This window comes from Vulpes vulpes, chromosome 15 (genome assembly GCF_048418805.1).
Source record: "Vulpes vulpes isolate BD-2025 chromosome 15, VulVul3, whole genome shotgun sequence".
Taxonomy (NCBI): Eukaryota; Metazoa; Chordata; class Mammalia; order Carnivora; family Canidae; genus Vulpes; species Vulpes vulpes.
In genome coordinates, this window is record NC_132794.1 from 68,396,698 (window position 1) to 68,415,558 (window position 18,861).

At 39.6% G+C, this 18,861-nt stretch overlaps 1 protein-coding gene across 2 annotated transcripts in view; it reads left to right on the top strand.

The window, feature by feature from the left end:
- The first annotated feature begins 348 nt into the window (after positions 1 to 348).
- Positions 349 to 18,861, top strand: part of SNX1 (sorting nexin 1) — a 38,768-nt gene continuing 20,255 nt past the window's right edge. Inside the window, exons 1-3 of one of the 2 annotated variants that reach the window (XM_026004856.2) lie at positions 349 to 655; positions 14,631 to 14,739; positions 18,731 to 18,858. In XM_026004856.2, the coding sequence (XP_025860641.1) occupies positions 497 to 655; positions 14,631 to 14,739; positions 18,731 to 18,858 (396 nt within the window). In that variant the 5' untranslated portion in view covers positions 349 to 496. The remainder of the gene's footprint in view (positions 656 to 14,630; positions 14,740 to 18,730; positions 18,859 to 18,861) is intronic. The other variant, XM_026004927.2, reaches the window with a different exon arrangement.

The window sequence follows — 18,861 nt, forward strand, 5'->3', positions numbered from 1 at the left end:
TCCAAAGAATAAAGTGAATGAAACTTTACCGCCGCCTTTTGGAAAGACCTCAATCAAAACCATTTACTGAATCTCAATGAGAGAGCACCGTGCGTGGCATAGGTAGGGGGCACGTAGAGGAGTTTTCAGACTCCTTATTCGAACGACATCTTAAGAAGGCTGTTGGCAAACGCTCTCCGGAACACAAAGGGTCCTAGGAATCTGAGCCGCCGCTACCTAGCTGGCTCCTCCTTTTGTGCCCCCCTCCCCGCCCCGGCCGTCTCGCAGTTGGTTAAGATCTCAACGTCACGATGCGCGGCCCGGGATTTGATGGGTAGGAGCGTTGGGCCGGCCGGCCCCGCCCCCCGCGGCCAGGCCCCGCCCCCCGAAGCCCCGCCCTGTGCGTCCCGCAGGGTTGGTCACGACCATCCCGCTCCTCGTTCCTCTGGAACGTTTTGCTCGCGGCGCTGTCTGTCTATAAAGTTGTTGTTGCGGCTTCCGCCGCGGGTGGAGGAAGATGGCGTCGGGTGGTGGTGGCTGTAGCGCTGCGGAGAGGCTCCCTCCGCCTTTCCCCGGCCTGGAGCCGGAGTCCGAAGGGGCGGCCGGGGGGTCAGAACCCGAGGCGGGGGACAGCGACACCGAGGGGGAGGATATTTTCACCGGCGCCGCGGCGGCCGTGAGTTCGCACCCTTCGGGGCGGCCGGTGGGCGGGCGGGCGCCCCAAAAGGGAAGAGGCTAAGCGGGGGTCGAGGAAGCTGGGCAGAGTGGGCCCGCCGAGACCCTGCGAAGGTAACGGTAGTCGTGGCTTGGGGCCCTTAATGAGTGCCAAGACGCTAGGGGCCTGACTTCCAGATCCCGGAGGCGGACAGCGAGGAGCGAGGAGGGGTGTGGTGGCTTCTCCACCGAGGTCCCTGACAGCGAAGAGACGCCCAGGCCGGCACTTGGCCCTGCCGTGTGGTGACCCTAAGGAACCACGAGGCTGTTTTGTGGTCGTTTCCCGCCGGCCTGATTTAATAGGTCAAGATAAGGGGATGGGGTGCAGACTTTTCTTTCCCTAACCTTACTGCTCCGAGGATGAAATAGTGTTATCTGGAGTGGCTCAGGACAGACCCGCCCACAAATCCTTTCATTAGCTCAGAACTTCCCGTTAATTACCCAGGGGGGCCCATTCTGGGTCTAGTTTATAGGGGCTAAATGGACTCCTCTGATCTCTAAGGAAAATCCTGACAAGTCAGTTGGGGGGGAAAAAAAAAAAAGCCCTGCCAGATAAGTCACTGCATAGACAGCAAGCTTTGTCCCTTTTATTTATTTATTTATTTATTTATTTATTTATTTATTTTGCCCCCCCCCCTTTTTTTTTTGCTTTGTCCCTTTTAAAGGGATATATTAAAGGGCCTGAGTACCTCCGTGGGATTCAGTCTCTCCATGTGAGGAGGCAATGGTGCTTCCCTTAGTAATATCCAGGTTTCTAAGAAGAGGTGTTGGGAAAAACTGATCTTTATGTGTGGAATGTGGAGATCAGTTATCAGTTCTGGAACCATTGGAGACGTTTGGGGCTGTTTTATAAGAATACTGACTCATACCACTTGGTACACTTCGTTCCAGGTTGAAAACTTCAGTGCTAGGTCTGGGAATTTATGTACTATCTTGGATAATACTTCTCTTTGTAGTAGCTATTCAGTGTATAAGTGACTAAATAAAACAGCTTTAAATTCTTTATGCAGCATGTGTCTGAAAACGTTTGAGGCTTGCTTCATTTATGTCAGAGTTTAAGTGTCTAGGAAATCTCTTGAGTGACATCTTTAGAACTTTCCCTCTACTGTATCAGGGAACTGAATTGGTAATCCCAGCTCAAAAAGTACTTGTTGATGCTAATATAACCGCTTAAACTGTCTAATGAAGTCTCTGTCATTCTAAGAAATAACTCTTGCTGTAAATTTAGTTTTTCCATATCATTTACAACAAATTCTTGGTCTTTTCCTTTGGTAATTCTCCCATAAGCCATGGAGAGAGGAAGTACTGTTAATAACTACCGAGGTGGTAGATATTGAGACCAAATATTTGAAAACAGAAACTCTGGCATTGAAAGTGACTGGTCAAGTAAGCAAATGATTTATTTTCCAAAAAGGGCCCTGAAAGGCTGAGGAGTTGTTTTCTAAAAGAAGTTGAAGAGGCTGTGACTTGACTGATCTTAGATTATTTACAAAGGCATCAATACTTTGCTCTTACAAGACTGTGTGAAAGTACTTTGCCTCATTTCCAACCAAAGAGAGGAGGAAGCAGTCAGGATGAGCTTGTTCTACCACAGAAAGCATAATGATTTTTAGTTAGATTTTGATCCAGGAAAATTGAGTTGCTGCCGAAATTAAAATGCCACATGTAAGCCATTTCTTGAGCTGCCTGTTTTGATGTTAATCTTCAGGAAGACAAGACTCCAAGATTTTTCACTAGTTACCCTGTGAGTTTCTTGTTAAAAAGCCATTAAATACATTACATCCCCATAAACGTTTTAGTTGTGAGTCAACGTGAGAAGATAGGGGATTGCAGTGCTTCTCTATCTTAAGGAATAACATTGAAGAATAAAACAAAAATGGGCTTTGAAGGCTGAGTTAAATCCATCCAGGTTCTGTTACTTGGGCAAGGTACTTAATTATTCTTTTTTTTTTTTTTTTTGGTATTTAATTATTCTGTATGATTTCCTCATCTGTAAAATGCGAATAAAAATAGAATTTACACCTACCATTATTGTGCTCATTAAATTCGAGTATCTGTGAAATACTTCTGAAACAAGTGTTGTAAACTGTAATCACTCTAAGAATCAAAAAAAAAAAAAAAACAGAGAATCTAATAATGGGCTAGAAAAGTTATATTTGTTAACTCTAGAAATGGATAATATAGTTTATCAAAATCAAGCTAGTGATAAGATTGATTTGATTAATTGAAAGTCATCAAAGTAGGCACTTAATGACTTCAATAGCATCTTATTGAACCTTCATATTGTGTTTTGTTGGGGGTTGGAGACGGAGGGGTATTAAAAATTGGGAAGCTGAGGCCTGTAAAATTTAAAATAATTTATGGTATGCATGTAATTTCCTGGACATTGATGTAACAGCTGCTGTTCTTAATCATCCCATCTGCTCTCTTTTAGGGCCCAAGAGGCTTTGTTAATAATAAAAAGTCTGATTTATAATTTTAAAAAAGCAATCCATAATAAACATTTCAGAATCAAGTACATGAATGGGATAAACGGGAGTTAAAAGTTATTAAAACAAATCTGAAAGCATTGCCTTAGTATTGAAAACCAGCTGAGAAATATCTTAAGATGATTCTCAAGATACTTAAGACCTTATCTTCTTTCTGCTTCTTACTTTGTGGGCCTATATATAAAAAAGTCTAAAATTCTAAATGTATTATCTGAATCTTTGATTGGACCTAAATCTAGATATATATCTTTTTAGTTAAAACTTTCTTAATTTTGGGATAGGATTCATTTTTCCCCTTAATAAAATGAGAGAGCCATTTTTTTTGGTCCTCCTAAAACTTAAAATTATGTTAAAAAGACTTTCTTTTTAGCAGTATGCACACATATTTTTGCATCTCATTTGACTTCAGTGGTCTTACTTGCATATTTCTAAAACTGAATAATAGAGTTGAAGCAAGTTCTTTTTTTGCCTTCCCAGGAATTCTTATATGCCCATCTCTATTTAGCAGTATGCCAGGACCACAATTAGATATGCCCTCTAAATGAAAGAGAACTGCAGATGCTACAAGGAAGGAGGAAAACCTAGATAAATGATAACCTCACTTCAGATTTTGGCCAAATCTGGTAACTACCTACTTCCAGTAATCTGTCAGACCAATCAGAATTGTTTCTCACTGCTCTTAATCTTGAATTGAAACTGTAGTAATTACAGAAATGGCTAGAAAAAATAAAATAGGGGGGCACCTAGGTAGCACAGTTGGTTAAGTGTCCAACTCTTGATCTCAAGGTCGTAAGTTCAGGCCCCATTTCGGGCTACACACCTAGCCTGGAGATGACTTAAATTTAAAAAAAAATAAGTAATAAAATAGGGTAAAGAAGAAATAGGAGACTTGAAAAGTCATATATTGAAAAATTAGTTCTTGATTTATCAAGTCTTATTTACGTATCATCACTGGTGTTTAAGACAAAAGAATAGTAAACTTTTATTGGTATTTCGAAGTCATGGATATCAAGCGGCTTCTGATTGACAGTGATCTATAAACTACAGGGAATTATATAAATGTAAGTTATGTTTAACATTTAGATAGGAAAGGACATGTTATTTTTAGAATCCAGCCTACATCCATGATCAATATAACATGTATCCTGAGGGAGAATAAATCATGGTGTTTTTTTTTTTTATTGTGGTATAAAACATGTAAGAAAATTTACCATCATTAACCTTTTTATTTTTTTTATTTTTATTTTTTTAAGATTTTATTTATTTATTTATTCATGAGAGACACAGGCAGAGGGAGAAGCAGGCTCCATGCAGGGAGCCTGATGTGGGACTCGATCCCTGGACTCCAGGATCACGCCCTTGGCCAAAGGCAGGCGCTAAACCGCTGAGCCACAGGGATCCCCCATCATTAACCTTTTTAATTGTACTGTTCAGTAGTGTTAAGTATACTCACATTTTTATGCAACAGATCTCCAGAACTTTTTCATCTTGCAATTCTGAAACTCAATACCCAATAAATAACAGCCCCCTTTTTTCCCCTCCCCCAAATTCCTGGTTCATTCTGCTTCCTGTTTCTGTGAATTTAACTGCTTTAGATGACCTCATACAAGTGGGATCATGCAGTATTTGTCCTTTTGTATCTGGCACAATGTCCTCAAAGTTCCTCCATGTTCTAGTATTCATCAGAATTTCTGTCCTTTTTAGAGCTGCATAATATTTCATTGTATGTATATACCATATTTTGTTTATCCATTCATTCCTCAGTGGACGTTTGGGTTGCTTCTACCTCTTGGCTCTTGTGAATAGTGCTGCCATGAACACAGGTGTGTAAATATCTTTTCAAGACCCTTCTTTCAGTTCTTTTAGATATATACCCAGAAGTGGGATTGCTGGATCATGTTATCGTTCTATTTTTAATTTTTTGAGGTATCTCCCTACTGTTTTTTGCACTATTTTACAGTCCTAAGACCAGTTTATTTTCTTTGTGTGTTTATAAGATAACTTCTTTAGGTCTATACAGAATTTGGTAATTTTATTGAAAGCCTTCAGGAGATTGATAGTTTAGCTAGTTAATGTTTTAGTTCTGTACTGCAAAATGCATGGTGGCTGTTCCCAAAGATACAGCATGTCCTCAGTAAGATTTTTGATAACATCCCTTCTCTATCCTTAATCAGACTTAGAAAAGTTTATCTATGTAACTATTTTTAAATGATTTACTGCTTAGTTTCTTTAGTTAATGATGTATAGGTATACATGTTCCTCTAGTGTGTAGTATTTTCTATAGGCAATTGTCTCAAGGACTTGTTTTAGGAGCTAATGTCACATCAGGTGGTCTGATCTGATTTTACAAGATTAGTAGTTTGACACCTGAGTGGCTCGGTCAGTTAAGTGTCTTTGGCTCGGGGCAGCCCAGGTGGCTCAGCGGTTGAGTGACTGCCTTTGACCCAGGGCCTGATCCTGGAGACCCGGGATCGAGTCCCATGTCAGGCTCTCTGCATAGGGCCTGTTTCTCCCTCTGCCTGTGTCTCTGCCTCTCTCTGTCTCTCTGTGTCTCTCATGAATAAATAAATAAAATCTTTAAAAAAAAAAAAGTGTCTTTGGCTCAGGTCATAATCTCAGGGTCCTAGGATCAAGCCCTGCTTTGTGTTGGGCTCCCTGCTCAGCAGGGAGTCTGCTTTACCTTCTCCCTCAGCTCTCCTCATGTGTGCACTCTCTCTCAAATAAATAAAATCTTAAAAAAAAAAAAAAAAAAGGACCAGTAGTTGAAATTCCACATTTTTCACACATGTCTGATACATATGTTCTTGAAAAAGCAACTGGTATTATACTCCAGGATTGATTTTAATGTTCAGCTCAGATTGTAAACAAGTTTGATTTCTAATAAGTGTAGATTTTTCTGAAGTTATATAATCATTAATTTCTCGATCATAGAATTATACTAGCACATAACCTAGCTTTCAAGGTTACGTGGGAATTGCTAACAAATGTAGTTATAAAGCACTTTTGGAGGTAGGGGCATGAGAGAAGACTTTTAAAGATGATTAATAAGAATTCAGCTTAAAATTTTATTTAATATTAGAGTTTGGGGCTAATGGTCAAAGCAATAAAGGTTGCAGTCAGACTTCTGGTTTCTTTAGGAGTTGCTACTCTTATTCAGGTGTTAGGGTAGTTCTAATGACTTGATCATTTGTGATTTGCTTGCTTGGGAGGGAGAGGAAAAAGAACACTCCAGTTTCTCTCTTGGTCCTCAAAGTTTCTCAGCACTCTTGAGTAACTGTTGGCATAAATAAATCATGAGTAGTTGATAGTTTCTAGAGCAAGTAGCCATAAGTATCTCATCTCCAGGAAAAGCCTGTTGCACAACTTTTTTTCTGGCTTCTCTTGCTTAGTCAAATGGACAGCTGGGGCTTCTTTCTGCTTTCAGAGCAGATTTAAACTGGGTTTGCTTTTTCAAAAATAGAAATTAATGAACTAAAAAAAAAATTAATGAACTCATTAGAACTCTGATCCTTTTGCAGTTTTCTGGGCCCTTCTAAATTTTATTAGTTTGAAACCATAAAGATTAGGGAAATTACACCGGAGAATTCAGTATATTGTAGCTAAATTTTGGTAAACCATGGTATGCCCTTTAACTTTAAGGTCTCTCATTTTCCCCACCCTTCCAACTTCCTCTTTTCTAGTTTCATTAGGCTTAGAGGGACTAGCTCAGAGGTTCTTTACCTTTTTTGTGTCACAGACTAATCCATTAGCAGTCCAGTGAACCCTATGGATCCATTCTCAGAATATTTTTATGTGTATGAAATAAGATTACAAAGGAAACCAATTACACAGAAATGCAGTTAAAAAAACATTAAAACAATTTTATGTTTGTAATGTACTTTTTAATGCTTTACATAGTAAGATCTAGGGATAGATATGACTACCATAATTTTTTTTTAAATAGAGATAAGCATCAAAAAAATAGAGATAAGCATCAATGATATTTTGATAACTAACAATTATAATGTCAAATAAAAATATCTTATTTCTATTAGTTATAGTCTCAAGTACTGCTATGACTGTTGTGGTTTGTTGCCTATCTTTGTAATTGAAGAAAATGCTAAATTTCTGTTAGAGATTAGTGAAAATGAAATCTTAATTTTATTACCATCTAAGTTCCTGGACACCCTGAATTCTGTGGCTCATGGCTCCCACGATAAGAACTCCTACTTCAGCTTCTTAAGTTGTGAAGGGGGTTAAAATTGGGAAGTCATTTGGGTTAGTTGAATATTTAACCGATTCATAGAGTAAAGTTGCACCCTGTTCCCAAATCCAGTGGACACTAAATTCCATTCTCCCAAGCACAGAAGCTTTTAGTCCATCTGTGCCATTTTTGAAACGTGGTATGGGAGAGGAGTCACTATCTGTGGTAAGTAAAATAATTGCCCCCTCCCTAAGATGTCCACATCCTAACCCCAGAGGCTGTGAACGTATTAGGTTACAAAGCAAAGGGGGATTAAGATTGAAGATGGAATTAAGGTTGGTAATCAGCTGACTTTAAGGTAGAGAAATTAGCCTGGGTTATCTGAGTGAGCCCAGTGTAATCACAAGGATCCTTTAAAAATGTAAGAGTGTCAGAGAGTGACTGTGGAAGATGAGATCCACAGAAGAAAGGCGCAGAGTGTTGGATGTTGTTGGCTTTGAAGATGGAGGAAGTAGGCCATGAGCCAAGAAATGTGGATCACTTTTAGAAGCTAGAAAGATCAAAGCAACAGATTCTTCCCTGGAACCTCCACAAAGGAACATAGCCATGGTGACACCTTGATTTTAGCCCACTGAGACCTATATTTACTTAAACAGAACTATAATAAATTTGCATTGTTAATCTGTTAAATTTGTGATGATTTTGTGTTGCAGTAGCACTAGAAAATGAATACACAACCCCACTTACCTTATTTTTCTGTGGAAGTAAAAGTGGCAAATAAATAGTATTTCATGCCAAGGTCTTCCACGGTGATTTTTAAAGACTTTGTGACTGCCCTGTTATCCAGGTATAACTTCTGGGCGTGACTTTTTCCTAATTGTGCTTGCCTTGTTACATTAGTATGATCACACAGTTCTGTAGCTGTCTTACCATACTAAATTATATTAATTTTTCGCCAGAAGGTTAGTACTCTAGTTCTTCAGAAGTACAGTTTACTTAGCTTTTAATTTGGATTCATCCTGTAAATGCAGTTGAGAATTTAACAGTACTACCCTTTTGAGGTCCCTTAAATAATGCAGAAGTACAGTTTACTTAGCTTTTAATTTGGATTCATCCTGTAAATGCAGTTGAGAATTTAACAGTACTACCCTTTTGAGGTCCCTTAAATAATGCAAGGATTCTGCAGAGAGCAAAGAGCAATTGAGCAACATAAGGAAGAATCACAGCTCAGTAACTTAAAGGGAAGTTATGCAGAATCACAATAGTACTTTTCAGGACTGAATGGATATGCAGCTATGAGGCACAGCAAACCCAGGCCTTTCCCATTGTGTTAGTGGCCTGGCCTCGCCTCGTGGTTTGAGGCTGGTAATTGGTGAGGAATACCTGTTTACTCTTTACACAAATGCTCTCTCACTGTAGTTCTTTCTAGTGCCTCTCTGAGAGTTAGATTAGGCTGTGTGCCTTGGAATTATAAACAGAAATACTTGAACTTTTAAATAGGCTTATCACTGGAACCACCTGCTAGAATTAATAGCCAAAAGGAGTCAGAAAGGGTAGATATCCTAACCTAGGATTCTGTCACTGAGGAAAGCATGCCTCCTTTATTTCAGAGGAGGGGGCAGAGGAAGGGGGAGGGACAGGGGAAGTAGGCAGGGTGTTGTTTTGCTTTACTAACTATATCACAAACATACTGTTTTCATCATAGAAAATATTTTTATCTGTTGCCTAGAAATTTAGCTCCATTTAAATAGATGGATAGTTTGTGATTTGCGGACAATTCAGAGATTTTAAAAATATGAATTATAAGCAAAGGTTATTTTTAGTATTTTTAGTATTTTGCAATTCATTGTAATCAGTATGCCTCTTCACTTCTTCCCCCAAAATGAGTCCTCCCTGAAATTTTATTTTTTTAAGATTTTATTTATTTATTTATGAGAAAAAGTCAGCAAGCGAGCATGCACATGCATGTGCGCAGGAGCAGGGGGAGGAACAGAGGCAAAGGCAGATGCAGACTCCCTGCCTGCTGAGCAGGGAGCACGAAGCAGGGCTCAATCTTGGGACTCCGAGATCATGATCTGAGCTGAAGATAGATGCTTAACCAACTGAGCCACCCAGGCACCTGTGAAATTTTAACTGTTGATTCAAAATTAGCTTTTTCTTTATTATTTACTTTTTAAAGTAGGCTCCACCCTTAGCATGGAACCCATGGTGGGGCTTGAAATCATAGCCCTAAGACCCAAGGTGAGATCAAGAGTCAGATGCTTAACTAGCAGAGCTGCCCAGATGCCCCAAAATAGCTTTTTTGTCGTTGTTGTTAGTTGTTTATCAAGAGAAACTATTCCGTTACCCAGTATTCGTGTTTCATAGTTAAGGAACACAGGTCAGTGACAAACTTCAGTGGAACTTAGCCCAAAGAAATTCTTTCTATTCCAGAATCACCTTGTACTCTTGAGGATACCAGCCTTCTTCATCTCCTCAAAATCTTTCATGTAATTTCTGTAGACGAAGGCATATGCCTTCTTCCTGGTTCAGCTACAGCAAACGTATAGAAAGCTGCAACCCCCATGGATACAGCAAACATTCCAACAATATGAAATCACAGACGCTTGGCCCAGAAGGCCTCGCATCTGAGGTTTCGTCAAAGCACTTGAAGTCATGGTAGTTATTCTCCTCAACACCAGCTTCAAACCCAACATCCTTCCTAACAGAAATGGACCCAAAATTGGCTTTTTTAATATAAATTAATAAGACTGATTAAAAATTAGATTTTTAATCTTGGCCCAATCATTTGAAATGTATTATAATGCCCAGGTATTTATTTTGATGACTCTAGTCTCATGGAAGACTTATTTTCTATTAACAGTTCTGTCTTGGGATGCCTGGGTAGCTCAGTGGTTGAGCGTCTGCCTTTGGCTCAGGTCGTGATCCCAGGGTCCTGGGATCAAGTCTCACCTGGGCTCCCTGCGGAGAGCCTGCTTCTCCCTCTGCCTGTGTCTTTGCCCCTCTCTCTGTGTGTCTCATGAATAAATAAAATCTTTAAAACAGTTCTGTGTGAATGTAGGATACTTTGTCCATTTCTCATACTTAAAAGTAGTTCTCAGCTTTTATTGATTCTGATTTTAAGTAAAACTTGAGAATATTATGCCTCAAAGACCAGTTTTATGTTGGGTACTCCCCAGCCTGAAGAAATAAGCTTAGCTTGTCCAGTGCAATTATTCAACTGAAAATAAATTTGGTAATGCCCAAAATAAAACAGACATGAAAAGAGATAAAGTAAGGGAGGGGTACTATACAATATGCCTGAGAGAAGGTTATATAAGAAACTTAGGTATACTTATGTAAGAAAAGTGTACATCTGAGTGCTGACTCAGCATAGAAAAATGAGCAAAGGACATCTAGACAAGTCACAGGGGCTCAAATGGCCAGTAAACATGCGGAAACAAGATTTCACCAGTCAACCTGGCAAAGATTTTTTAAAAGAAAAAAAAATAAAAGAGACTTTGGGGTACCTGGCTTGCTCAGTCAGTAGAGCATGTGATTCTCAATCATGGGGTTGTAAATTCAAGCCCCATATTGGGCGTAGAGATTACCTTAAAATCTTGGAGATAGGCAGCCCGGGTGGCTCAGCGGTTTAGTGCCGCTTTCGGCCCGGGGCCTGATCCTGGAGACCTGGGATCGAGTCCCATGTGGGGCTCCCTGCATGGAGCATGCTTCTCCCTCTGCCTGTGTCTCTGCCTCTCTCTCTGTGTATCTCTCAAGAAATAATAAATAAATAAAATCTAAAATCTTGGAGATAAAAAGAGAATGTTTAATGTTGCTGTGGGTGCAACACTCTTAGACATTAGGGGTGGAATGTATAAATTGATGGTCTTTCTGGAAGTCAGCAGAGGCTCTGAAAAATTTATGTCCAATAATTCTACTTAGGAATCTATCCCAAGAGTGCCTGGGTGGCTGTCAGTTAAGAATCTGCCTTTGGCTCAGGTCATCATCCCAAGGTCCTGGGATTGTGTCCCGCACCAGGCTCTCTGCTGAGCAGGAGGTCTGCTTCTCCCTGTCCCTCTCCCTCCTGCTCGTGTTCATGCTCTCTCAAATAAATAAGATCTTTAAAAGAATATCCCAAAGAAATATTCAGATGTGGACTTATATATAGGAATGAACATCATAGCATTATTTGTGCTAATAAAAACCTGGGAACTGAAAGTGTGATTTTTGTCCAACTCCTGATGACATGAAAAAAAGATTCAGATGGTGGAGGTGGTGGGGAACAGACTACAAAGCTTATATACATAGCAGATTAATTTTATAAAAGAACTACAGAGGAGAGAAAAGAGGAAGAATAAATATAGTAACCAGTCTGTCTTCAGCTTTCTATGAACACAGCCATGAATACTTTGATTTGGGGGATGAAATCCCAGAGTGTATCTGAGGTGCAGTTTTTTGTTCTCACAGGTAGTTATTACCTAGCATACCGAGGGAGCATACGTCTTTGTTTTCATCACAGTTCTAGTCTAGAAACTAATCTAGAAAAGATTAAAACCCAAGACACATTAAGGATATATATGTATATAATTCATGGTTTGGGCTTGAAGGGAGTCTGGTAGAGAAAGAGAGACAGGTGGCCATTCTCTAGTAGTCTTTGGAGTGTCTTGTCCATCTGAGTCTGTCTCTTCTGATTATTATAAGAAAAGGCAAGCTGCTGTTATCTTTATTCTTTAAACTTCCAAGTTTAGGGACTCCTGGGTAGCTCAGTGATTGAACGTCTGCCTTCTGCTCAGGGTGTGATGCTGGAATCCTGGGATCGAGTCCCGCATCAGACTCCCTGCATGGAGCCTGCATCTCCTCCCTCTGCCTCTCTGACTCTCATGAATAAATAAATAAAATCTTAAAAAATAAATAAGCTTCCAAGTTTAGATGATGAATCAGAAATGGAAAGCTGGCTATATTCATCTCTGTATCACAAGAATGGGTTCTTCCAGGGTTTTTTTCTTTTTAATGGCTAAATTCTAACGTGTGCTTTTCCTGTTACTTTAGTCTCCGTTGCCTACTCTTAAATTACATTTAATTATATATATGATATATACAATATGTTATTATATAACTTTATTATATAATATGTACTTTTATATAACATATACTTTTACATATATTATAATATCACATTTAATTTCCATATAGTTATAATAAAATATAAATATATTATGAAATATAATTGTATTAGAAAATACAAATTTTTTATATATATATCTTTATGTATTTTTTTTTAATGGCTTTTTAATGGCTTTAACTTCTAATGTGTCCTTTACTGTTGCTTTAGTCTCCCTGGTGGGCTACTAGTAAATTACATATAATTATTATATATATATATATATATATATAATATGATTTTATTTTATAATACAATTTAATTATATATATAAAATCATATTTTAGAATTATATTTCACTTTATATATATATATCTCCTTATGTCTTGAGTTTTAATCTCTCCTAGATCTCCATTTAGAAATGACTGGTATCAGTGAGAATGAATTAAATCAAACAGCTTTTGGTGAGGTCCCCATACTGTCCAAGAGCACAAGAGTAAAGAAATGTGTGGGATCCCTGGGTGGCGCAGCGGTTTGGCGCCTGCCTTTGGCCCAGGGCGCGATCCTGGAGACCCGGGATCGAATCCCACATCGGGCTCCCGGTGCATGGAGCCTGCTTCTCCCTCTGCCTGTGTCTCTGCCTCTCTCTCTCTCTCTGTGTGACTATCATAAATAAAAAAAATAAATAAATTTAAAAAAAAAAGAAATGTGTATGTAGGAAGGTAGTTGGCAACGTATGAGGCAAAGGGGAGCTGTGGATTTTGCCTTATTATTTATTTGTTGTCTTTTGCTCTGCAGTAATTTTGTTGTTGTTGTTGAAGATTGGGTAGGAATTTCTTTCCCTAAGGTTGGCCCCAGTACTGGGATGAAGCTGTTTGCATGGCAAATTCAGAATACCTAATATATCAGTTGTCATTTTACTTTGTTAGGTTGGGTCAGAAAAGGCCTGTTTCTAAGGAACAAACTCCCTCAGATTTGTTAAGGAAATATTTCATAAAAGATTCCTTAAGTCAGGTCTTTTAACTGATTTGGCCTTGGGGTCTGATTTCAAAAACCCTGCAATACCACACCATGGCTTTTGAAGCCAGATTCCCAGCATTCTGTTCATGTTCTGCACAATCCAGCTTTGTTCACTCTGGTACCGGTCTGGGCCCCACCCAACCCTTGTTTGTGAGTGATCACTGAGCTTTTTGATAAAGGCCATCAACTGACTTTATTTTTACCATGTGCCCACTAGGCGAAGCATGACTGTTTTTTATTTTGCTAGCCTGGCATGGGTGTGGTTGAAAATTGTGTCTGGGAAGTTAGGGATAGAAATATAACATATTTATGAAGAGCATTAGATAGAAATTGTTATACCTTCCTTTGCCTGTCAGGGGGTCAGTAATACCTACACAGCTGGGTTTCTGTGAACAGTTTAGCCAAGGCCACACAGTAAGCCAGGATCAGAGCTTGAATTCTGCACTCCAGTGTAGTGTCCTAGTCACTGGAATGTGCCCCTTCAGCATGTGAAAGAATAAAGGTCATCAAGTGAGAAGGAGAAATGCATACGGACAGGTTCTTTTGAAAATTATCTGTGTGGGATCCCTGGGTGGCGCAGCGGTTTGGCGCCTGCCTTTGGCCCAGGGCGCGATCCTGGAGACCCGGGATCGAATCCCATATCGGGCTCCCGGTGCATGGAGCCTGCTTCTCCCTCTGCCTGTGTCTCTGCCTCTCTCTCTCTCTGTGACTATCATAGATAGATAAAAATTAAAAAAAAAAATAAATAAATAAAAATAAATAAAATAAAACATAGAAATCTTGCTCCAGTATAGTTCCATGTTCCATTCATTCCCCCATCCTTTGTACTACTGTATATTTATAAAAAAAAAAAAAAAAAAGAAAGAAAAAGAAAATTATCTGTGTGTACACATGTCAATATCATGTGCTTTGGGGTTAGGGCATTTCATCAAGGTTATGGTGTTAGAAATTAACTCTGAAATGTGTGAGTTTATTTTAGCTCTGTGATTACTTGTGCAGCACTTACATCACTAATGTTGATTTGCTGCTTATTGAACTGGCTGAATCGTGAGTCTGTCTTCCACTAAACACCTATGGATGCAACTGAGGGATGCATTAAAAGTCAGTTTCTAGGTTTGTTTTTAACAGTACTGTTTTATTCAGAGTATCTCTTCGTTTTCAGAGTAAGCCCCAGTCTCCAAAGAGAATTGCTTCCCTTCCTATCAGCAATGGCTCCAAAGAAAATGGGATCCACGAGGAACAAGACCAAGAGCCCCAGGATCTCTTTGCAGGCAAGTATGGACTCAAAACATACTAGGAGTCTTCTCAGTCGCTGAGTTAAACACACAAGATGTATACTGGAAACATAACTCAGGACTCCTGCATGGCTCAATGGTTAAGCGCCTCCCTTCAGCCCAGGGTGTGATCCTGGAGTCCTGGGATCGAGTCCCACATCGGGTTCCCTGCATGGAGCCTACTTCTCCCTCTGCCTGTGTCTCTGCCTCTCTCTGTGTCTCTCATGAATAAAAAAATAAAATCTTAAAAAAAAAAAAAAAAAGGAAACGTGACTCTATGTAAGGATATGCTTGTGGAGGATTCCAAATCATGTAGAATGTAGCCCCTGCTGTCAAGATTCTGACAAGTTTAGGGAGTAAAACCTAAACATACAGATAGTTAGGCTACTACTAAGCAATGTAGTTGTGGCAGGAAGAATGCTATAAATACTAAGTGTCTGATCTTCGTTTGAGATCAGACTAAAGTAGTATTTTTAGACTTATGACCAAAATGTAAGAATTACATTTTGTGTCATAATCCAAAATGTATACGTACTTATAAAACTGACATAAAAATTTTATTAGGTGACTTGCCTTTGCTACTTTCAGTAAAATCTGAAATATCCTGTTGTTTCTCCCTTTTTTTTTTTAATTTTATTTATTTATTCCTTTTTTTTTTTTTTTTTTTTAATCTATGATAGTTACAGAGAGAGAGAGAGGCAGAGACACAGGCAGAGGGAGAAGCAGGCTCCATGCCCCAGGAGACCGACCTGGGACTCGATCCCGAGTCTCCAGGATCGCGCCCTGGGCCAAAGACAGGCGCTAAACCGCTGCACCACCCAGGGATCCCTTATTTTTTTATTCCTGAGAGAGACAGAGAAAGAGGGGGCGGGGGGGGCAGAGACACAGGCAGAGGGAGAAGCAGGCTCCATGCAGGAAGCCCGACGTGGGACTCGATCCCGGGTCTCCAGGATCACGCCCTGGGCCAAAAGTGGCGCTAAACCACTGAGCCACCCAGGCTGCCCTCTCCTTTCTTTTTTTAATGCTATTTGCAACCCATTGAATTGATTTCACAGTTTACCAATGAGCCGCATCCTGCAATTTGAAAAACACTAATATGGAGTAGGGTTTCTTAACCTTGGCACGATTAACATTTTGGGCCCAATAATTTTTTGTTGAGAGGGGCTCCCTGTTCCCAACAGGGGGTGATTCCTCTCCCCCCGACCCCTGGAAGACATTTGGCAATGGTGAGAGATATTTTTGGTTGTCCCATCTGGGAGGGCTATTGGCATCTGGTGGATAGAGGCTATAAATGCTGCTAAACACCCTACAGTGGACAAGACAGCCCCACCCAAAAAAGAATTATCAGGCTAGGGACTGATGCCTGGGTGGCTCAGTGGTTGAGCATCTGCCTTACGCTCAGGGCGTGATCCTGGAGTCTGGGGATCGAGTCCCACATCAGGCTCCCTGCCTGATGGAGTCTGGGGATCGAGTCCCACATCAGGCTCCCTGCCTTTATTTGTCTCTCACAAATAAAATCTTAAAAAAAAAAAAAAGAATTACCCAGCTCAAAATGTCAGTAGTGCCCATACTGAGTAATTGATCTAGAATACCCTTGGAAGACTTCCTGGAAGAACGATTTATGTAGGAGAAAAGGAGAAAGGATACAAATGGTTGGGCAGAGAATATAAAAGTACATTTGAAGGCCGGTAAAATAAACTTGGTGGGCCAGAGCAGGGAGTTCATAGAAAAGCCATGGAAGATAAGGCTTTAAATGTAGTTTAGGAGGATTTTAGACATCGGTAATAATTAGTTTGAATTTTATCCTACTGTCAGTTAAGAGCCATTGGCAGTTTTGAATAAAAAAACTGATATGTTTTTTGTTGTTGTTGTTGTTGTTGTTTTTAAGATTTTATTTATTTATTCATGAGAGACACAGAGAGAGAGAGAGGCAGAGACACAGGCAGAGGGAGAAGCAGGCTTCATGCAGGGAGCCTGATGTGGGACTCGATCCCGCGTCTCCAGGATTAGGCCTTGGGCCAAAGGCAGTGCTAAACTGCTAAGCCACCTGGGCTGCCCAATAAAATCTTGTAAAAAAAGGGAGATTCTTTCTCCCTTTCCCTCTGTCTGTCCCCTCTGCTCCCCCATGTGTGCTTCCTCTCTCTCTCTCTCTCTCTCTCTCTCTCAAAATACTAAATCTTAAAAAGGAATACCTAAGATAAGACATTTAGTTTAGGACTTGAGTAGCTTCTCAGAATTTTTAGATATTGATTGTGGAAATTTAAATGTTCTAGTTTTATTTGCCACATAATTAGTTCCGTGATGGAGCCCAAAGGCTTTTCTATCACTCTTTTCAAGTTTTGGCATCTTTGTCCCCTGAATGTCAGTAGAAAATGCACAGTTCTTCAAAGGACTTTCAGTAGCACTTAATAAGCCAAAGATTTTAAATGGGAAGTACCTCCTGTTTCCAAACTCATTTATTAACTTATTATTTACTTGGGACCTGCATGGTCTGAATATCTTCAACATCTTTCTGCTGGTTACTTGCTCCAAAGAATACTACAATCCTGAGGTATTTATTATGTGTACTTTGTTTTGTTTTGTACTCCCATACCATGGTCAGATTATATTACCATCTCTCTTCTTTTCCTGATAAGAGACCAAGTTCCAAGAGTGTGGCAGTCATGTTTGTATATGTGATTCACATTTAATGATTAGAACATTCATCTAGGACTTAGTCATGCCTTATAGTCCCCCATCTCTCATTTCATTTTAGTTCCAAATGAAAGTCTAGAAAAGAAAAGAAATAGGGGCACCTGGGTGGCTTAGTTGGTTAAGCATCTGACTTTGGCTCAGGTCATGATGTTGGGGTCCTGGGACTGAGCCCCACATCTGGCTCCCTGCTCAGTGGGGAGTCTGCTTGTTCCTCTCCTTCCTCCTCTGTCCCTCCCCCCATCATCTCTCTGTCTCTCAAGTAAATAAATAAGATCTTTTAAAAAATAAGAAAGAGAAATAGCTTCTTTGAATTCCCTAGAACTAAAATTGCATACCTACTGATTAGGCCAAACTCAAATAGATATTATGTTTTTCTTTACTAAAGAAGAAAAAAATCTTTGGTTTTAGGTTTTGAACTTCTAATGCTATTGCTCTAAGTTGAAAGTGTGTTCTTTTTATTAGTCAAAAAAAATTTGTCTAAAAATGGTGCCTTCTGCTCTTCTAAAGTCCATCTCTAGAACACTTAGAGAATGAGTTGTTTTGCTCAACTGAGATGTTCTCAGATAGACAAAGGTGGCTTTTAAGCACCATTTTTCACAACTATTCTTATTAGAAGGATTTTCAGATATTACATCTTTTTATCCCCCTTGGACAAAATGTATCAAACATAACTTTGCAAGATGATCTAAAAACTGTTATTGTAAAGAGTTATTAAACTGCTAAAACAACATTGCCATTCTCAGGTGTAGCAAATAGTACCTTTTCCGAAGTATTACTGTCTTTGTATATTGGGTCTATTTTTTCTAGCTTACCAGTTTTCCTTTCTTTGATGTCATTTTTTGCTGTCAATACACCCACATTTAGCTGAACCTATTCCTCTTTTCCAAAGTTATAGCAGGAATAAGTAGAGTTTATATAAGATTTTAGAGGAATATTCCTCAGAGTAAAATAAGTTGGTACGCTGACTTTGTAGTCTTTTGCTTAATATCTGGTTCTTGCCTAAATCTTAGGGAGGAGAGGGTAGCCAAGTAGCTATAGGAAGTGGGAGAGATTCTTCCATCAGGCCTGTGCTAGAGTACTTCCCTTGCTGTCTTCCCCTTTTATCCACGTAAATTCTTACTTTTTCTTGTTCTGTTTACCTGGACCAGATTTCACAACTCTTGTTCTCAGTTTGAAAATGTGTAAGTATTGAGAGTGGTTGCTATTGTTTTTGTCTCTTAGCTTATAGAACTGAAATTTAGCCATCAGAAACCCATTATTGATCTTCATTATAGAATATCAACTTTTGTTGTAGATGCCACAGTGGAGCTCTCTCTGGACAGCTCACAAAATAATCAGAAGAAGGTGCCAGCCAAAACGCTCATTTCTCTTCCTCCACAGGAAGCCACAAATTCTTCTAAGCCCCACCCAAGCTATGAAGAGGTG